General features: G+C 39.6%; 1 protein-coding gene across 3 annotated transcripts in view; it reads left to right on the top strand.

Annotated features, from left to right (window-relative positions):
• The window catches only part of NR3C1 (nuclear receptor subfamily 3 group C member 1), a 50588-nt gene that overhangs the window by 17250 nt on the left and 13475 nt on the right, over nt 1–19863 (top strand). For all 3 annotated transcript variants that reach the window (XM_083600222.1, XM_083600221.1, XM_083600223.1), the window contains 4 exons: nt 9847–10010; nt 12476–12592; nt 14925–15203; nt 17060–17204. In XM_083600222.1, coding sequence (XP_083456348.1) covers nt 9847–10010; nt 12476–12592; nt 14925–15203; nt 17060–17204 — 705 coding nt within the window. The remainder of the gene's footprint in view (nt 1–9846; nt 10011–12475; nt 12593–14924; nt 15204–17059; nt 17205–19863) is intronic.

The raw sequence follows: 19863 nt of genomic DNA, 5'->3' as shown, positions 1-19863 counted from the left end.
TACCTTCTCTCCAGCTTGGACGAAAACTTGGGAGGTGGTTCAGTAACCGCAAGGCCAAGGCGCCTGGAGAACCTTCACCATAATAGCACTAAATGGTAAGGAGCTTCTTAAGTTGCTCCTTGACAAAAGGGGTGCTATTAACCCCCTCTTTGAGCATCAGACAAGCTAGAAGGGGCAGGAACCTAGAGATAGTTTTGACCTGCAGCTTAGGCTAGCCAGAAATTGTGCATTTGTGTTTAGAAGGATGTAAGAGTTGACTTTCTTGAACATACTAAAACTTGAATGCAGTAGGGCTGTATGCAGGGGGTTTTCACACACACCCTTCTAGTTACAGTCCCAACCCTCACCCCTGACTCTGAAACATTGCACCCAAGAGTTAGAGAACACCAGTTCCAGATGCCAGGGACAAACAATGGGGAATGGCCTTCATCTTTTTTTGCATCCTGTTTGTGAGTTTCTCCAGTGGTATTGGACTGCTGTTGGAATCAGAATGCTGGACTATGTGAACCATAGTTTAATCCAGCAAGAAAATCCTTACATTTTGAGGACTTTGTCTTTTTGAATTTCAATTAGTTACATATTTTGTCTGGATGATGACATAACAGACTTTGAAAAACAAAACAAAACTGTGGCACATGGTTGAGGTTACTTAAGCAGCAATTGTGGTACAAGTACTATTTTTCGATTCTCAAAACATTAGTTCGGAGCAGCATAAGGTACGTTTGGTCCACAGGAAATTGGTAAATTGGCAATAAAATTGACTCCATAAAATTCTTTGAGGTTTGTTTCTTTCTCTTTTTACAAATAAGCAGTGCATAAATCTTATGAAATAAATAAGGCTTGGGACCTAAGTATCTGAAGGATTAGCTTTAGGAAGGATGTGCCCAAGTGTTATATTCCTTATGACCTTCTCTGTGTTGTCGTCATCCTCCACCACCTTCAAAAGTTGGGGTGACCAGAGAAAAAACCTTCTTAGTTGGAACACTCCATATGCCAATTGATGTTCCCAGGGAGGCTGGCCTGGTATTAGCTTTGGCTTTTCAGCACCAGAATATAGACCAGACTTCTTCAACCTTGGCCCTCCAGATGTTTTTTGAGACTACAATTCCCAGCATCCCTGACCACTGGTCCTGCTAGCTAGGGATCATGGGAGTTGTAGGCCAAAAACATCTGGAGGGCCGAGGTTGAGGAAGCCTGATAAAGACCTTCTGATTTTTTTCCAGAACTTCCAGCACTTTAAATTCTTATATTGCTACTTTTGTTGTTGTTTCTATATTTTACTTTATTTGGTTTTATCTTGTGCTTTACCGCTCTTCTGTTGTATACTGTTTTACATCATTGCTTATATTTTGATTTTTAAAAACTTGTTACCATTTTTGTTTGACTTTGTAAGCCACCCTGAGAGCTTGTGCCTGAAGGAAGGTGCAACAACTTGTAAATAAATGCTTGCATAAATTAAAAACATTTGGTGTATTTGAGTGTGGAACCCTTCACGATGAAATGCTATTTGTGGGTATAAGCAGGACAGGAGTTTTACAAGGAATACATATTCACATAATTTACCATTGCGCTAAAAACACAGCCATAAATTTTGTTCCTGTGTTAATCCCTCTAAAAACAGCATTTAACCACAGGTTTTAATAAGAGCTTACCGAAACAAGGAGCTAAGCCTAGTAGCATGGTTTGCTTTGTTCTTTACCCACAGGGTTTATCGTTTATCAATTTGACATTTTTTAAATATTTCTGTGATGAAACGTAAAATTAGTGGTACAACAGAATCATCATACCTTTGCTTCTAAGTCATTACTTCAAAGACTGTGCCTTTTAGCAAAATTTGACACAAACCAGGCATAATTGTACGTGCTTGTGTGTTCTTAAAGCTAGATTAGTCTTAAAGGGATTGTATAAGGTCTGAGGCGAACAAAGGTTATTTTGCTTTTAGGAGAGAATGAGGAATTTCTTGACGGCCTAAGCACAAACGTTGTATTGTTTTAACTTTATCTAAGGGTTTGTATCCAATTATGTCCTTCTGCTAGCAGGCAGTGTTAGAAACTGAGATATGAAAGTTAGGAGCTAAATGGTACCTTAAACCTCGGTTATGGGCACAACGGAATGTCTAGCTGCACTTTTTTATAACTAGAATGCAAAGCTAAAAATGAACTGTAGCTAAAATATTATCTTCATTTTTCACATGGTCTAGTCCTTCCCCTGCCCACCCTCCTAATATTCTTGAGAGGGTCTCTTCTCCAGTCTTCAGAGAATAGATGGAAGTGGGGAGGCAGAAAAAGATCCTCTGTTCCTTCCACTCTGCAGTTTTAATCTGAAAGCTTAGGCGCGGTACTGCACCCAGAGCTCAGAAACTGCTTGCGCTAATGAATTGCCCTCTCGTAGAATGTGCCTAGAGCAATGGGAGCCTCAAACACAGCTAGCAGAATGTTCTTTCCTTTTGCAGTCCCACTTCACCATGCTGTTCCACTGGGACAAATTTTGGGACCTTCCAAAGTGGTTGCAGAAGGAAGGGGAAACTATCTAAAACAGCCTCACCCTTTGTTTTTCCTCATGGAATCCCAACCAGGATTGAAGAGCATTCTGTCACTAGAGAGACATAATTGGAAACCATCCTGTATCTTCTGCATTAGGCTCTCCAAAACCAACAGCATGCTACATACACTGTTTGTTCACTTTCCTCAATCAAAGTTCAGTGGGTTTCCAAATGCTTTGGATGTGGAAGACCTCAGCAGAAAACCATTATCCTCACCTCATACAAATTTTAGTAACCTTATAGAATAACCTTGGAATAGTGTTTTTTTTGGATTTGACTCCAACTCCCAATTTCAAACTTTACCCCACCCACTTGATCCTCTCCCTTTAATATGCTAATCCCTCTAATCTAGACTAGTGACTGAAAACTTCAAAGTATTTCCTGGAAATATTTGAGACACTAAAGTCTGAAAATAATATGGTCTACTAGCCTCTATGGCAAAATATAGTTAGGAAAAGATGCAGCAGGTCTCTGGGTCAATAGAGATCACAAATCATAATATTGCCCCAGTGTGACAAAACGTCAAGGACATTGAACTAGTGGTTCAGTTCAGGGCAATGTAAAAATACTCTGTGAAAGGCTTTGCATGAGTCAAATGTTCTGATTTTTGTAGACAAGAAAAAAGGTGACTAGAAAGAAATTGTTCTTCTAAGACAGCCTTTCTCAACCTGTGCGTCCCCAGGTGTTGTTGAACTACAACTCCCATCACCCCTAGCTAGCAAGGCCAGAGCTCAGGGATGATGGGAGTTGTAGTCCAACAACCTGTAGGGACCCACAGGTTGAGAACCGCTGCTCTAAGAGATATACCCTTGTATTTTCTTCAAAGAAATATTATTTTGTCAAAAACTGTGCTGCTGCTTTTGACTACTGGTATGAATTTCTGTAGTTTAAAAGCATCCCTCCTGGCATCTTGCAAAGAAGGGCATTGTGTATAAACATGCTACCCAGCTGCTGCTTTAATAAAACTAAATCACACCATGATAATAATTATACCCGTTTACAGTTGTTAGACTTTTAAATATTTGTGGTAACACAAGTAGACAGTAGTTTTATATTAAATGCATTCTATATACTTGCACAAAGAATGTGCTATGTCTAAGATTCCTGTGGGCTATCTTATAATAAGAGAGTGATCTCCTAAGCAAGTTCTATATAAATGGTCTTCATGAATAAAGACCTGTTGGTTTCCTTGTTTGAAAAGTAGTAAACTAGCAGGGACTGGCAGGGCTCTGGAGAGTGTGTGATGGGACCAGGGGAGGGAATCAGAAGAGGGGACAAGAGATTTATGGGATATGATGTTGCCAACAATACAGGAACCAGGGAAAGAAGGATAGTCAAGGCAGATTGAGAAGGTGCAGTGGATGTGGTGGAAGAAGAGGAGGCTGTTCAGCAGACAGATGGTTCAGTAGACTCCCCACCGTCCCCTGCCCCGCTGCCTCCTCAAACCAGGAGGGGCTTGAAGCAGGAAGAGCAGTAGCACCTTCCATACAAGAGAAATCTTAGGTTGCAGGTGTGCAGCCTGTCAGGGGAGGGTACATAAGTCGGCAGAGGGGCATGGTTTCCTAGTGTCCTAAAATCTGATAACAGAATTAAAGAAATTCACCCTTGAGGCATTGCAGGAGATTATGGTTGATATAACAGACTGATCATACTTAGAAGTAGACCAGTAGCATACCTGCTTAGCATTAGAATTAATTTTTGTACTCCCGTTTTCAGATGGAGGTTAGATGATGTAGACCATTTAGAGATTCCACATACAATCAAGTGGTATGTGAATTTTATAAAATAAATGTGTATGTTGCTCATTTAGGTCGGCAACCTAAGGCCCATGGGGGTCATTTAACTAGCCAATGGACCCCCACCGCATACTCGGTCGGCTCCCATGCGCCGTGCTAAACTGGAACAGAGCAGGGACTGGCTTCTGCGACGCTGGCTGGCTTCCCATTGGTTGCAGGAAGCTGCTGCAGCCAATGAGAAGCTCTGCACGCCTCCTCCGCGCCAGAAGGAGCGTTTACGTATGTGTGCATGCACTCTGGCTCACCCTGGCGTCTGCGGGACCATGAACCAGCCCAAGTCACAAAAACTTTGCCGACCCCTGCTTTATGTGTTGTGTAACAGCAGTGTACCTGCAGCAATTGCATAAATCATGAAGCTGCTATTAATACGTACTAAATTACAGACATAGCTGTCTTCTTTCAGTCAGTAGGAAAGGTACAAATTAGTTTGTCTGCTTGTCATATTCTAAGCATTGTATACAATATTTATCATTCTTATATTTCATTCCATTTTTCTGAAATGTCCCTTCTTGAGTACCTGCATACATACATAATATTATTTGCACGCTACCTTTCCACAGTTCAAACCATGTTCATGGTGGCTTACAACAAGAAAAAAATACATAACTTCAGCATAACAAAACTCGTCAATAAATAAATAAAACATCAAAAAAAAAAAACCACAACCAAACTGAACAATTTTCACGTAATCTAAAATAAAATACAAAGTGTGTTTAGAGGGTGCACCGCATTTTACTCAATTTCACTTATGTGTGTGGCAGCCCAGAACATAACCTGCCCATAATAGGGGAGTCATCTGTACTGTAGAAAGAACCTTTTGTTATTGCAGGGACTCAAGACGCAGAGTGCTTAAGACAGTAATAATTACAGTTCATGAAGCACAACCTATATGATAGAACCTTTGTGTTCATTTATACCACATTCCTAGATGAGGAAAGCCCCATTAATTGGTCATTTGCCTATGGCAGGGCAGTAAGAGGTGTTCTTTGAACATTGAGGAAATGCTCAACTATCATTTTACCTAATCTCAAAATATCATAACATTCTTGCAATATCTATAAAAATGAAAGCTAAAAATAAGGTATTGTAGAAGCAAAATTGCTTTCTCTCTGGCAGCAATAGTAATTATAATCTTGGCTTAAACTTTCTAAAAATTCCCTTGCAGGCTGCTGTGATTTTTTTTAAACAGTGATTTAAACAATAAAAGTGAGTCTCTTAAGAATTGCTGGAATGTTATTCCTGGAATTTTCATTTTTTTCAGCACAACTCTTTTCGCTTCGCATGTAATCCGTTAAGAGTTAGAAATGTAGTTGTGCATTTCAGGGGTGTGGTTTAGAGTGCAATCGTTTTTTAAAATGAGATTTCTTTGGAATCTTACAGGAAGTTCAAAACTTCAGTTTTCAGACTTTTTATTTTAAGGATGTTTGTTCAGAGTTTTTAAAATCAATAGTAATAGATTGTTGTGATGTAATTTAACTTGCCATTTTCCCTGCTAATGGCTCAGTCTATGTGAATAAGGCCAAAGTGATGATTTGGTCCACCGCCTTGTTTCAAAATGGTGGCTAGCATCCAAACATTAACAAAGATTGCCACTCCCACCTTCGGACTCCTCCTGCCAAGTTTGGTGATGATATCTCGAGTGGTGTCTGAACATATAGATGACAAACAGACAAAGCATTTTCTTAAATATGTAGTAGATTGTATGGCATAATTATTTTCGGTTCAGGTTAGGTTTTATTGACATTATCATTTTAAATTGTTCTTTTTTTGTTATATTTATTATTATTCATGATATATTGTGAGCCACCCCGGGCATAGTTTTGTGGAAGAGTAGCATACAAATAAACGCATGGTGCTAATGACATTTCTCCACTTGGTGTGGGTTTCTTAATAGCTGTGCACTGCATGACCCCATGCAACCACTGCCCTTTGATTACTGTTAGAAAGGGCATCCCTCTTTCTCCCATTAGTTGCCATTCATCATTGGTAAAGAATGCCCCACTCAGTGGCAGACATATCCATCATATTCATGTAGATGTTAGGAGCATTAGGGACAAGACTGGCATTGCCATCTCATTTAATGAAACAGGAAGGACTCATAAACCAGCAATTAGAGTTCATAATGCCAAAATAGGAGCAGTTCTCTTCTTCCTCCACCCCCACTCCCACCCTGTTGTGTAGCATTTATATCAGCTGTCCCAGAAATAAAACAATTTGAATATTTTCTTCTACAAATGTTTAAATATTCTCCACCAAGCCTTGGAAACTTGATACAGTCAGACCCTTGAGCTGTGACAGAAAGTTTGTGACACTTAACCTTTAGCTTTCACACCTTTATAAACAGGCATCCTAAACTTGCTTTTATTTTAAAAACTTTCCCAAAACAATGCAAAAATATGTTCTGAAATATGGAATAAAGCATACCTTTACCTTTAAAAGGGGCAGGGTGGTACAGAAAACAAGAAAGGCAGAATTTATTACATGGTGGTTAGCACAAAAGTATGGTGAAGCTGAAGGCTTGTTGGTAGATGAGAGAAATTTCTTCTGTTGCAACTTCCTGAAAACTTTCCAAGCTAATACAGAGTTCTCAGGTTAGCTTGTAACTATGTTCAGTACCACTTGCACACTTTGTTTTAGCCATAATGTTATCTGTTGTTTCTCATAGACCTTCCTCCCAGTTGTACTGGGTTCTTTCGGTGAATGTTGCTCCTTTCATTTTATGCCTGTGAGTTCCACTGAAAAATAGCATTTTTGAATCCTACCTTTTAGTGTAATATTAGACAATTTATTCCGAACATGTAAGTTTGGACCTTGTGCTTGAGTGAAAGACTTTGGCAAATCATTAATAAACAAAATTAGGTTGGGTAACATGGTTTGTCAATAGAAATTGTCCTCTGAACTTTCAGAGGACCCTTATCTTTGCCTTCTGGAAGTAAATACACTTATTTTATAATGGGGTATAAACCTGCTTTTTGAGAATAAAAGGTAAAAAACATTTTAAACACATGCTGTTACTGGATAATAATCATGGCGTTTAAGAACCCCCAACACACCTGTATTTTATAACTGCTGCATTTTTTTCATCTGCCTAGTTCTGGGCTGTAAATCTGATAAATCCTGCCTCCCACTTCTAGCTTTGTGTTTGCAAAAGTAGTTTTACTCTTCAACTTGTTTAAATAAAAAATGGACTGTAAGGGAAGTATTAGCAGTGGGCATCACTGCAGTGAAGCATTTTTGTTGTGCTGAATTGTATTTTTAAAGGTTATGAAGTAAAGCTAAAACCTACTCAGGGATGAGGGACCTTTTCAGACCATGAGCTGTATTCCCTTGTGAATAACATCCTTGGGACACATGCCAGTGAGGGTTGGGAACAGAGGCAAAAGTAGGTGGAGCAATTAATGGAAATATTACCTTTGCTCAGTAGCCTAGTTTTTACACACAAACTAGAGATGCCTGCTGTATAGTTTCAGACAACTGGAGGAGGGGTTACTTTGTTCTAGGGGTACATTCTCTGTCATCAGTCCAACAGTCAGCTTTGAGTGTCTCTAACTGGTGCTGGGTTCTCATGACGGTGTGCTAAGAGAAGCCCTCATCCTATGTCCCTCCCTTGTGGTCTTGAGTGTTGTGTTGACAACTCCAAGTCTTGTGGGACTTAAATGTTCATGCTGATGCTGTCTTCTCAGGGGCAGCTCAGGATTTCATAGCTGCCCTGTCAACCATGGACCTGTCTCAAGATCTGAACCAATTCTTGGCAGGGTGTACCTTGGATCTTGTTTCTCTACAGAAGTAGAGGGAAATAATATGTGGGTGTGAGAGAGAAACAACTCCATTGGTATGTACAGATCATTAACTGATCAGATTTGGTCTACTCCCTGGAAGCTGATGGATCTGGATGGTTTTCTGAAGCCAATTGGAGATTTTCTCACAGATTTAACTGGCAGTCTTATTGAGGTCTCTGCTTAGAATGAGGATATGACTTAGGTCATCAGTACAACTGCTTCAAAATGTTTTCTGTCTGTCTGTAGATCTGGTGTCAGTTCCTTGGTATTCAGAGGAACCTTGTTAGTTCTCCTGGACCTCAACAGCTTTCAGTACCGTTGTCCATGGTAACCTTATCTGGATTAGTTTGGAAGGCATGGTTTTAAAGTGATTGTGGTACTTCTGAAGGAGAGGTTCCAGAAGATGGTGCTGGGGAACTTTTGCTCTACTCTACAGCCAAAGCCTTATTTTGTCCTACAGAAGTATTATCTTGTAAATACTAAAGAACAAGGGAGCCATGTAAACCACTGGGGGGAAGTCTTCCAGAGATTTGGGTTGCAATGTCATCAGCATGCAAAAGACACTCAGCTTTACCTCTCGTTTCAAGCTTTCTTGAATATAGGCATACTACCATGTGCCCTAGGAAAGTTAATTGAGTAAATTTTTATGTGTTATGGGGGTTAGATTAATTAAGTGAAGGAGGGTATCTGGAGTTTGATCTTGAAAGTGCACAGAGGCAATACCACCTCTAAACAGAACTAAGACTGTTGGTTTAGCTAAAGTCTAAATATAAATATAAAGGACAACAGCTAGGATAGTGGTGGAGTTCATACTTGGATTGTAGGGGTGTTCTGCTGGTGCTTTGAGCACTCATACCAATTTCTCCAAGGAAGGGGCAATGAAATGGATTTGTTTGCGCCCATGAGGCCAAGTGCCTGAGTAAAAGTTGGTTATCCACATTGGCCTGGGCCTCAACTTTGTGGCTGGTGGATGTAGCACATAGTGGCATAAACCTACAGTGGCTTCTGTTTTTGGTTGCAATCCAAACAAGCCCTGCATCATCTCTTCATTTGGAGCTTAGGATTCAGTTATCTAAGCAGATCTCAGAAGTGTGCACCTTGTTTTGCTCAATTTTGCTGTGTAAGCTCAAATGTTAAGATTCAGTTGCATCACAGATTCAAACTTCCTTCAGCAACAAGCTTAGTTCCAGTTGTAACTGGGCCAATCATTATGTAATATTTCATCCCACAGAAAGTGTTGTGTGTTTTTTATCCCATTGAAAGTATCATGTGTGCAAAACGAAGCATTAAAAAAATGGTTGATCCTAATGGCCTCAAGATAATACTTTTAAAGAGCATCTAGGCTGACTTCCAGCTGACATCCAAGCACCATTTATTGAAATAAAAATTGCATACGTTAAATACAAGTACATAGCATGCATCCACAATGCATTTCCCTACTTGTTTTTTCTTCCAATTATGGAATAAATAGGGTGAAAACATACTTTTAAATATTGTGCCTTTTAAAATCCGAGGCTCTGCCTTCAGTATTACTGTAACAGCACTTTCTTTTTATGGTTTTAAAATGTGAAGTACTTTACTGTGAGTATAATGAATTCAGCAAAAACTCAAGATGCTTTTCTTGTGTTTTGGTTAACAGAGCAGAGTAAGAGTCAGTGTTTTTGTAACTTAGTATTTCTATACTTCTATTCCTTTCTTTAGTTTGGTCTGTGTTTTGTTGTTTCCTTAGCCCTGGAATGAGATCTGATGTAAGCACTTCACCATCTACCTCTTCAACAACTACGGGACCACCTCCCAAGCTCTGCCTTGTTTGCTCAGATGAGGCTTCTGGGTGTCATTATGGTGTCCTAACTTGTGGCAGCTGCAAAGTGTTCTTCAAAAGAGCTGTGGAAGGTAGGATATATTGCAATTATTTAAAACGTATGGTCTATATCTCACCTCAAATGTTTGTGGGTTTTTACAAAGGTTATTGGAGTTCATTTCCATGCTATCTCTTCCTATCTCTTGCAAAATCTTTGGTCTTCAGTAGTCATCTTCAAGTATTTTTCTGTGTGAGTGTGTGTATGTGCGTGTTAAGTAAGCGCGTGAAAGCAGCCGGTGGGAATAAGCATTCTGGCTCTACCTCCTGTTCCAATTCCATTGCTTTTCACAAGTTGGAGGGCAGACTTCTAAAGTGGGAGCCTTCTATACTTGTGGAAGCTACCTTCTTCAGATTTTCGCCCTCCAAATCATGGGTGGTGATGTGGGTGGAGCCAGAACTAGCTTGCTCTACTAACTCTTCTTCATGTATTTACTTAACATGAAAGAACAAACATCCAAAGAGGGCTGTTTTGTTTATTTTTATTTACAATACAGCCCACTCTTCATTTATGGTATAGCTCACTCGTCATTGAATATTTGCAATCCCAGAGCATGGAGCAAAGTAATAAAAATAAACAGAGAAAAATAGTATACAATATTGCAAAAAAAAACCACATATAAACAAGCCCAAGAAATAGAAACTTAACAATTATGTTATGAGAAAAGGAAGCAAAACTACATTAATAAAATTAAAAATTTCCAATTTAACCAAATACCTAGGTAAAAGCAAACACAAGATGTTCAAACAGTTTAAACAACCAATGGTTTTAGCAAGTTCCCTGCCTGTTTTTCACTAATGTTAGTCTGCTCTTTTCTCTGTCTCCCCACACAAAGAGGGCCCCACTCTGTGCCGCAAGATTCTCAGTGTAACTGCTTACCCAACCTCCAAGATACCATACCATAGTGTTGTTTATGATCCTTGCACACTAGGCATTGGAATCCCCCCCCCCCATTAATATTAAGCAGGAACTTTTCCTGTATGGTTTACAGCAAACTAAGCCAGACATGTAATGTTAAACATCCATAATACAATAAGATAATAAGTTGTTTTAAAACTTCTGATTTTATTTATATCTTGACAAGTTTTAGGTCAAGTTGTTTTCAATGTTTGATTTTATTTGTAAATAGATTCTAGTAAATAGACCCTGGTAAATAGATCTACCGAGGTTCACTGTTCTCCCATTGTTGCTCATGTTTAACACTGCTATTTAATTCAATATGGAAAGAATCTGCTCTTTAAAAGTTATAGTTGACTTTACTTTGCTTCCAAGGTTTGCTTATACTTGGATCTTTGGTTCCATAAAAATTCCAAAGGATTTAGTTTGCCTGCTTCACAAGCTCCAAAAACCAAATAGTTTCCTCCCTGTTCTTTTAAAGTGGTAAAATCAATATGTCCTAAAGCAGCATTTCAAAACAAAATTTCTCAAACTGGATTACTGGCTACTTGCTCTGGTGGTACCAACTTTAACCTAAAAAATGCAGAGAATACGTAATTCTGTTCCAGGAAAAAAGTATGGATAGAGATTTTATAGTGAACTATTCCATAGCGAGTTTTTGAAAAAGCAGTTTACTTTTTTCAAAAGTTCTGTGTTGGAGAAATTATACAGTACAATAAAATGACTACTTGGATATATACATTGATATAAAAATGTGAGTGGTCATAAAAAGTACTCCAGTTCCACACTGATTTTCCTAGCAACTGACATTCTGCTGCAGATGTTCAGCCTCTTTCTGTCTCATCCATCTCAGATTTTCATGGACATGTGCCTATAGAATACTGGAACAATGTAGGCCTTCCTTATATTCACTCCCTGTCCAATACTTCTCATCTGACTCTTCAAATTTTTTGTGTAACAACCCCCCCCCCTTTCAGAGCAAAAAAGGGAAGTGGGAGACTTGCAGATGATTTAAAAAACCTCTTCCTACTTCCCTTTTAATTCACTGATATTGGGGTCTTAAAAGGGAAATGGGAGGGGGTTTGCAAAAAACCTTTGCAATTCTCTTCCTTCCCTGCTTAAGATTGGATTTCAAGGGATTTTGTAAAATGGGCAGCCTGCTCACCTGTCAGATTTTGCCTGTGAGTAAGATCCTGATAAAGATCTGGCCCATGGAGCCAAAAAGGGAGGGGGAGCTTGAGACCAAAATTTGACACTGCATTTTGGGAAGGAGGTGTGAGGGCTCTGGCAGGGTCCTAGAGCCCACCCATCTCCTTCTCAAAGCTGGGAAAGAGCTAACTAGGCTTTGGGAAAGGGGGGGACTGTAGAACCCTGTCGGAGCCCTCATGCATCCTTTCCAAAGCCCAGCACCTCGCTTACCTGGCTTTGGGAAGGCAGTACAAGGGCTGCAGGGGCAAGGGGTGTCCCCAAACGTTAGACCATCCTGATGTACATGGATAGGATAGATAAGTCCATTTGTTTCTTCTCTTCCCCAACCCAACAAGTGCATGTTAGAAATTAAATGCTCATAATTATAAAGGTGTGCTTTGTTTGCAAATGCAGGGCAGCACAATTATCTCTGTGCTGGAAGAAATGACTGCATTATTGACAAAATCCGGAGAAAAAACTGCCCAGCTTGCCGCTATCGGAAATGTCTTCAAGCTGGCATGAACCTGGAAGGTAACTTGAAATGTTTTAAAGCTGAAACCTAGAAAATCCTTCATTTTTGCATATATAAAAGATGGAAAGCCTCTTTGCACATTACTCATATGAAGATGTCCCAAATATAGAAAAGGACAGTGGGGACATGTTGCATCCAATGCCGCACATCTTTTTCCTGGCCTTTCCTATGATGTGCAGCTGTGATGGCAGCCTGTACCCATAGACTCAGAAATCCATGCCTAATATGTGAACATCAGGGATGGGGGAAGCTGCATGATGTTGAGTGCAGGACTGGTGGCCTAGTCCCTCTGCTTCATTCTACACATTGATCCCATCACTGGAATAATGCATGAAGTGGGTTAGTGTAAGTTTCAATAGTGGGAGAGGTCCCTTCTCACAATTCAATAGTCAATAGTAACAAAAACTAATCCATTCAAAAGTATGTATTATAATAATGATTACAAACTCAAATAGAGATTATAAACTCTAACAGAGATTACAAACTCAAACTCAAAGAGATATGTATAACACAATAATTCGTTACAAAGATTTTCTCTTTTTCACTCGACAATAATGTTGATCCTTATAATTTATCAGCTTGCAGATGGAGACTCAGTTTCAATCATAGAGCAGAAGTCAGAAGTCAATTATGGATTGGAAACCAGGACAGGGCCCTGTTTCGATGTATTCACCTTCATCAGCTAATTTTTAAGTTTTAAGTTTGTAAGTTTGAAGACTTTCAGATAAATATATCCTGTTATTTTCTATATATCTATATATAACAGGATATATTTATCCGAAAATCTTCAAACTTACAAACTTCAAACTTAAAAATTAGCTGATGAAGGTGAATACATCGAAACAGGGCCCTGTACCTGTCCTATTGACTATTGAATTGTGAGTAGGGACCACTCCCACTATTGAAACTTACATTGGCCTGAGTTCTTGTTGTGCTTTTTTCTTGGTATATTTAATAACAAGGATTCCAACTTATTTAACTTATTTAAGTGGGTTAGTGGCAATATATGCAGTTGTTTAATGTTTTCTGAATAACTATTTATCACTGTATATGTTTAATATATGCACGTCTTTCTTGGCAGAACTTGGATATTTCTTTCAACATGCATTTCCAATCTTTCCCAGACTCTCATAAGAACTGTATTTTGCACTGAAGTGTTCCTGTAGTGTGATTTGTATGCACGCTATTCTCTTTTTTCCGTTTCTCTTCTTTTTGTTTTCACTTTCCGATTTCACGTATTTGTGCACTCCTTTTTTCAGTAAATACTGTGGTTGGGAAAACCCCACACTTTGAGTGTACAACAGCTTGAATGCAAATCAGGAAGAAACAAAAATGTTGACTCATCGGGCGGTATTCTATACCAGTTCTACTTAGAGTTACTCATTGAAGTTAATCAACACCACTAACTTCTGTTCACTAATTTCAGTGGGTCTACTCTGAGTAGCACCTGGTTGAGTGCAATCAATTGTCAACAATATGAAACTTTTAAAGTATGGATAGGTGATAACATTCAGTAATACTGTATGGCAAATTCATAATGAGCAAATTCACATGTTTGGTCCTTTCTGGCTGAGGAGAGGTAACTGTTGCAGGCTTGTCATTGCAATCCAGGAAGTCTTGTAGTAGCAATGTTAGTAGTGTTTGGCAGAATGAAGACTTCCACTTGTGTGATAGGAAAACTGACCTGGCCTTACCATTAGACAGAGTGCAGGTGCTGCATTGCTAGGGTTGGACTAGATGATCCCCGGGCTCCCTTCCAACCCAGCAGTTCTGTGATTTCTAGCTCAGTAGTTAGGGAGGCAAGCCTGCATTGTGATCTGTCTCTGCTTCTCCATGTGGCATTATATTTAGGAGCAAAGACATTTTTCATTCCCCCCCCCCCACATTCAAACTTTGTAAACATTGCTAATTATTATAGCAATTTCATAATAACGCTGTGACTATATAATTCTAGAGGCCCCTGAAATATTATGTGTTTCGATTATTTTAAGCTGTAAATGGAATAAGTTTTTTAGTAATTTCCCCCAGGTGCACTACTGCTTTTTCTTCCTTTTCACATTTAATCCAAGGTTTCGTTTTCTGTTCATACAAATAAACCATAAAGGAAGGGCAGGAAACCTCTGTGGCCCCCAACTCCTCTCTGTTCCAGCAAGCATGGCCAACGTTTGGGAATGATGAGAGTTGCTGTCCAACAAGATTAGGAGGCCACAGGATTCCCTGCCATTAGGAGTCTGTTGTATGCCTGCAGCATAGAAGATTGCATTGATTGTGTTAACATTAAAAAATAAAACCAGAAAGCATTGCTGACTTTATTTTCTTAAAAATTTCTAGCACGAAAGACAAAGAAAAAGATAAAAGGAATCCAGCAATCTAGTGTGGCTGCAGGAAGAGAGACTGCAGAAAGTCCCACAAATAAGGCTGTTGTTCCTGCCTCCCTGCCACAGCTAACGCCTACTCTGGTTTCCCTATTGGAAGTCATTGAACCAGAAGTGATGTTTTCAGGCTATGACAGCACAGTACCGGACACAACTTGGCGTATTATGTCAACTCTCAATATGCTAGGAGGAAGGCAAGTGGTTGCTGCTGTGAAATGGGCAAAGGCAATACCAGGTTTGTATATGTATTACATGAATATAGACTATACTTCCTTAATGTAAGTGTGTTTTGCAAGGCCATATTCTGCTCCTAACCATGAATCAATACATTGCCCAGGACCGGTAGGAGGGCCAATATACCCAGTGGTATATTGTGGGTGAAGCCGCTTCTGCTGCCGAGTCCCTCTGCTGTCAGCACCCAGTGTGAGAGGGAGGAACAAGCCACAGTGGGTCTCTGCAGCAGCAGTGATTTCACCTGCAATATACTGCCAGGTGAATCAGCCATTGTGCTCTGGCCGTCATGCAACTTGTTCTTCCCTCAGCTGCCCATGCAGGTAGGCAGCTCCTTTAAACTTCTCTACTTAGTGGCTGCCTGCCCCTGAATGGAGAATTTTAAAGGAGCCTCCAGCTCGCACAAGCTGGTGGCAAGGTTGGGGCTCCGTTACACTTGAGGGAGCCCTGCGAACGGAGGCTCCCTCCATCTTGGGGCAAGCAGGAGAAAGAAGCCTCTGGCCTGCATGGGTGGGGGCCCCAGCTGAACAGCACAAACCAGCTGAGTTGTCCCCTGCCCATGAGGCACTGGGGTGAAAGTGCCTCCACTCCCATGGCGAGAGCTGCAGCAGTTTCACCCTGTGCCTTGCGGGCTGGGGCCAATGCAGCATAGTTCACAGTCGTGGTTTATTGCCAGATTGTGATGTTGAAAACCAAACATTGTCCAGCCCTAAATCATAGGCTTCTTATCTTACACCATAGAGAAAGGTTTGGTTTCCTGGTTTCCATTTTGTAACAGCATACAGTGGTACCTTGGGTTAAGTACTTAATTCGTTCCGGAGGTCCGTTCTTAAGCTGAAACTGTTCTTAACATGAAGCACCAATTTAGCTAATGGGGCCTCCTACTGCTGCCGCGTGATTTCTGTTCTCATCCTGAATCAAAGTTCTTAACCTGAGGTACTATTTCTGGGTTAGCGGAGTCTGTAACCTGAAGCGTATGTAACCCGAGGTACCACTGTATAGGTTGCAGTTCTACCTCCAAAATGACACAGAGATAAATTATTCCCTTACTGTTAATTGTTGTGGCTTGCCATGAAAGGAAAAAAATGAAACAAGAACTAATACTAGGATTGGAAAGTCTCATCAACTTCTTCCCTGGCAGGGAAAAGAGTAAACACTCTTTTCCTTAATGTTCCTTTTCCAGTGGAAATTGCCTCTTCCAAAGAGCATTATACAAAGGAGAGAGCTTGGTTACATTTCACAGCAATATATCAACTGTAATTTGCATATTTGTAGATATTAATATGGGACGCGGGTGGCACTGTGGGTTAAACCACAGAGCCTAGGACTTGCCAGTCAGAAGGTCGGCGGTTCAAATCCCCGCGATGGGGTGAGCTCCCATTGCTCGGTCCCTGCTCCTGCCAACCTAGCAGTTCAAAAGCACGCCAAAGTTCAAGTAGATAAATAGGTACCGCTCTGGCGGGAAGGTAAACGGCGTTTCCGTACACTGCTCTGGTTCACCAGAAGCGGCTTAGTCATGCTGGCCACCTGACCCAGAAGCTGTACGCTGGCTCTCTGCCAATAAAGCGAGATGAGCGCCACAACCCCAGAGTCAGCCACAACTGGACCTAATGGTCAGGGGTCCCTTTACCTTTAGATATTAATATGTCTCTTATTAACATTTTTTTGCTATTTAGCATTACTATTTCATAAAACTATTTTGAATCTTATGTCCCTTTACTGAATTTTTGATGCATTTTGACTCTGGACCCTCTCAAGAAGTCATTCTGAACTTTAAGATTCAAAATAACACTTTGGACAAGCAGTACTTTAATTACAACAGGAAATGTGCTAGATCTTGTACCTTTTATTTCCAATCAGGTTTCAGAAACTTGCATCTGGATGACCAAATGACACTTCTGCAGTATTCGTGGATGTTTCTGATGGCTTTTGCCCTAGGATGGAGATCATATAAACAGGCTAATGGGAGTTTATTGTGTTTTGCACCAGATTTGATCATCAATGAGTAAGTAGTATTCGAGTCCTTCTCTCTGTGTGTCTAAAGCTTGGCTACACTTCTAGAAATGTGTTCTTATAACTTAGGTGCACAATTAGTACTATAATTGTGTATAAAGACTTAGCTTATAAAAAACAATTCCTTATTCATTTTTGAATTTGAATATTTCAGTAACTTGTACTGCTTATAGAACAGTAGAAATGAAGGTATTAAAAAATCTCTTTTGGCTTTTACTTTAATAATGCATAACTACATCTGTCTGTTGAAAATGATAACACCACAGTGGTGTTCCTCCTGTGCAACACAAGTTGGCAGGATGAGAGCCACTGTGGTGCAATAGTTAGGAAGTGTCATACTATGACAAGGGGCACCCAGGTTCAATTCAGCATGAAGCTCATTAGGAGGACCTAATATGCATATGTTAGTTGGCAACCTAATTTGGCTAAATTTTAATTACCAGAAGCAAGCCAAAGGTGAGGTGGGGAATGATGAGTTGGTTAGGTTTGTTTTGCATCGTGATGATGTCCACAGCAGGATAGTAGTAGTCGAGGGGGGGGGGCACAAAATATGTTAGCGATGTCTCCCAGTAAAATAGTTGTTAGAATATATGCACGATCCATCTCCACTTTATGATGCTTTGAATATATTAACAAGGTTACTTTTGTGAGTACTAGGGTTAGGTCACAATTCAATTGATTGGTCAAATATATCTATTAGAGTGCCTGTCTACTATTAATAAATATTCAACTAAGCAAAGAATATATTTAGATTTGTTTGTTTCTGTTTAGGCTTTTTTTTTTTTTGCTTGTTATAGCAGTATGCTATTTGGGTACCCTGCATTTCACTATTAGATGAAACTGGTGCTATTTCTGATGCTATGCACAGTTGTGCTGAGAATCAAAAATGGGGGTGGGTAGGCAGACAGTAGAACAAAGGATAATATAGGCAGGCTAAAATGGCATAACATTGACCTTTACTGAAATTATACAAATTGATAAAGGCTGAATGCCACAGAGGATACACTCCTCTGGAGACTAATTTCTCTCTTCCCCTTTGACCTGTGAGATTTTTCCACAGACTCCGCTTCTCACATTCTAAAACTGCCATCTTTCATAGTGCATGTTTGTCTTGTTTAATTCTAATTTTGAAATGCTCTAGCTTACTGACACAATAATAATAGTTCCATTATCATACCTCTATATTTGTCTAACATCATTTGTTGACAACTATAAACTGATATTGTCTGGCTACATTGACCTTGTTTTTGCATATGTGAATCCTTTTGTCATAATAAGTTAAGAGCATTAAATGTTCCTTCCACTCAAATAAACTCTTCCCTTCAGATGCCCTTTGCAGACAGTGTTTCACATAATAAATGGTGACACTTCTAATGCATGTGATACTGTAGCACAGAATCCTGGTAACACAGTAATGGTATTTGCATGGCACTGTAACATTGCACAATTGAAAAAAGCTCTGAAACAGTAAGTAAGCAAGCGCTAAATCTTAACACATCTATTGTGTGAGAACAGTTGCTTCCAAAAGAGTCTGTATATTTACTCCTCAAAAGCAAGCCTTTTTACATTTTTGTAACATTTCTGATTGTGGTAGATATTTTCTGCAGCAGGGCCAGAATAGTCACTTGTGGGATGTTCTCACCACTTTCTGTAGACACTTGGTGCAGTTTCATGAAAAAATTACATACTGTAACAACATAGGTAGATTCAGTTTACGGCAAACCTCGATGCCCTACAAGGATCTTGATGAACAGAACTTGACCTGGCTATTTTTTTTTTTTAAAAAAGCTTTCTCAAGTGTTGTGTTATTCTAGTCACCCAAATAGAAAACTTGTATCAAATTCTATTGAGCAACTACAATAAGGATGGACTATGATCTCATCCTTAATGACTTTGTTCCTCCCTGAAGAAGCCTGTCTTGCATGTTGACCTACAGCACTGTAATCTTTTAGTGGACAAATAATTTCTTCTACTGTGAGGCTTCTTCTCTTTTGCTGTTTTATCCTTCATTAACCCAATCTTGACCTGAAAGAAACAATGCATCAGATTGATACTGCTTGCGTCAAAAATAGAGGTTTAGTATAACCACCTGTATACTTTGAAATATGACAGTTTCCCAATGAAATGCAGTATGTGGAAATTCTATATCAGTCCCTGTATTGAATGCAAACAGTGAATTAAAAAAAAAAATACTGAGTGATAAAACATCATAGCTAAATTTATTGTTTTTTATTCTGTTATGTGGATTGAGAAGGAAGCTGAAAAAGTAGCTTACTGAGATATACTGTGCTCTTCCCGATTCTGATTATTGTATTCTAGTTGCATTTCATGAAAGGAGATTGATGCTGAGGTTTTCTGGTTAACCCACCATATATGTGAGGGTGATCTGGCTGTGACATCTGTCACCCCATTGATCACCAGGGTTGATTTGGCTGGCTAGGCAGGTGTCCCCTTCCATATATAGGAACATAGGAAACGGCCTATACCAATCAAAATGGTTTTATTTATTTATTTCTATTATTATTAAAATTGTATACCGCCCTATACTACAGGATAAACTTCGGTGCCATTTAAAAAAAGCATATAAGTTAATATAAACCCTCCAAATAGGTAATCACAGAAGATTGATGCCTGTATGAAATGAACTCTTC

Source organism: Podarcis filfolensis (genome assembly GCF_964270895.1).
Source record: "Podarcis filfolensis genome assembly, chromosome: 2".
Classification (NCBI taxonomy): Eukaryota; Metazoa; Chordata; class Lepidosauria; order Squamata; family Lacertidae; genus Podarcis; species Podarcis filfolensis.
The sequence above is the reverse complement of the archived record's forward strand: the minus strand, read 5'-3'. Positions and strand labels throughout refer to the sequence as shown.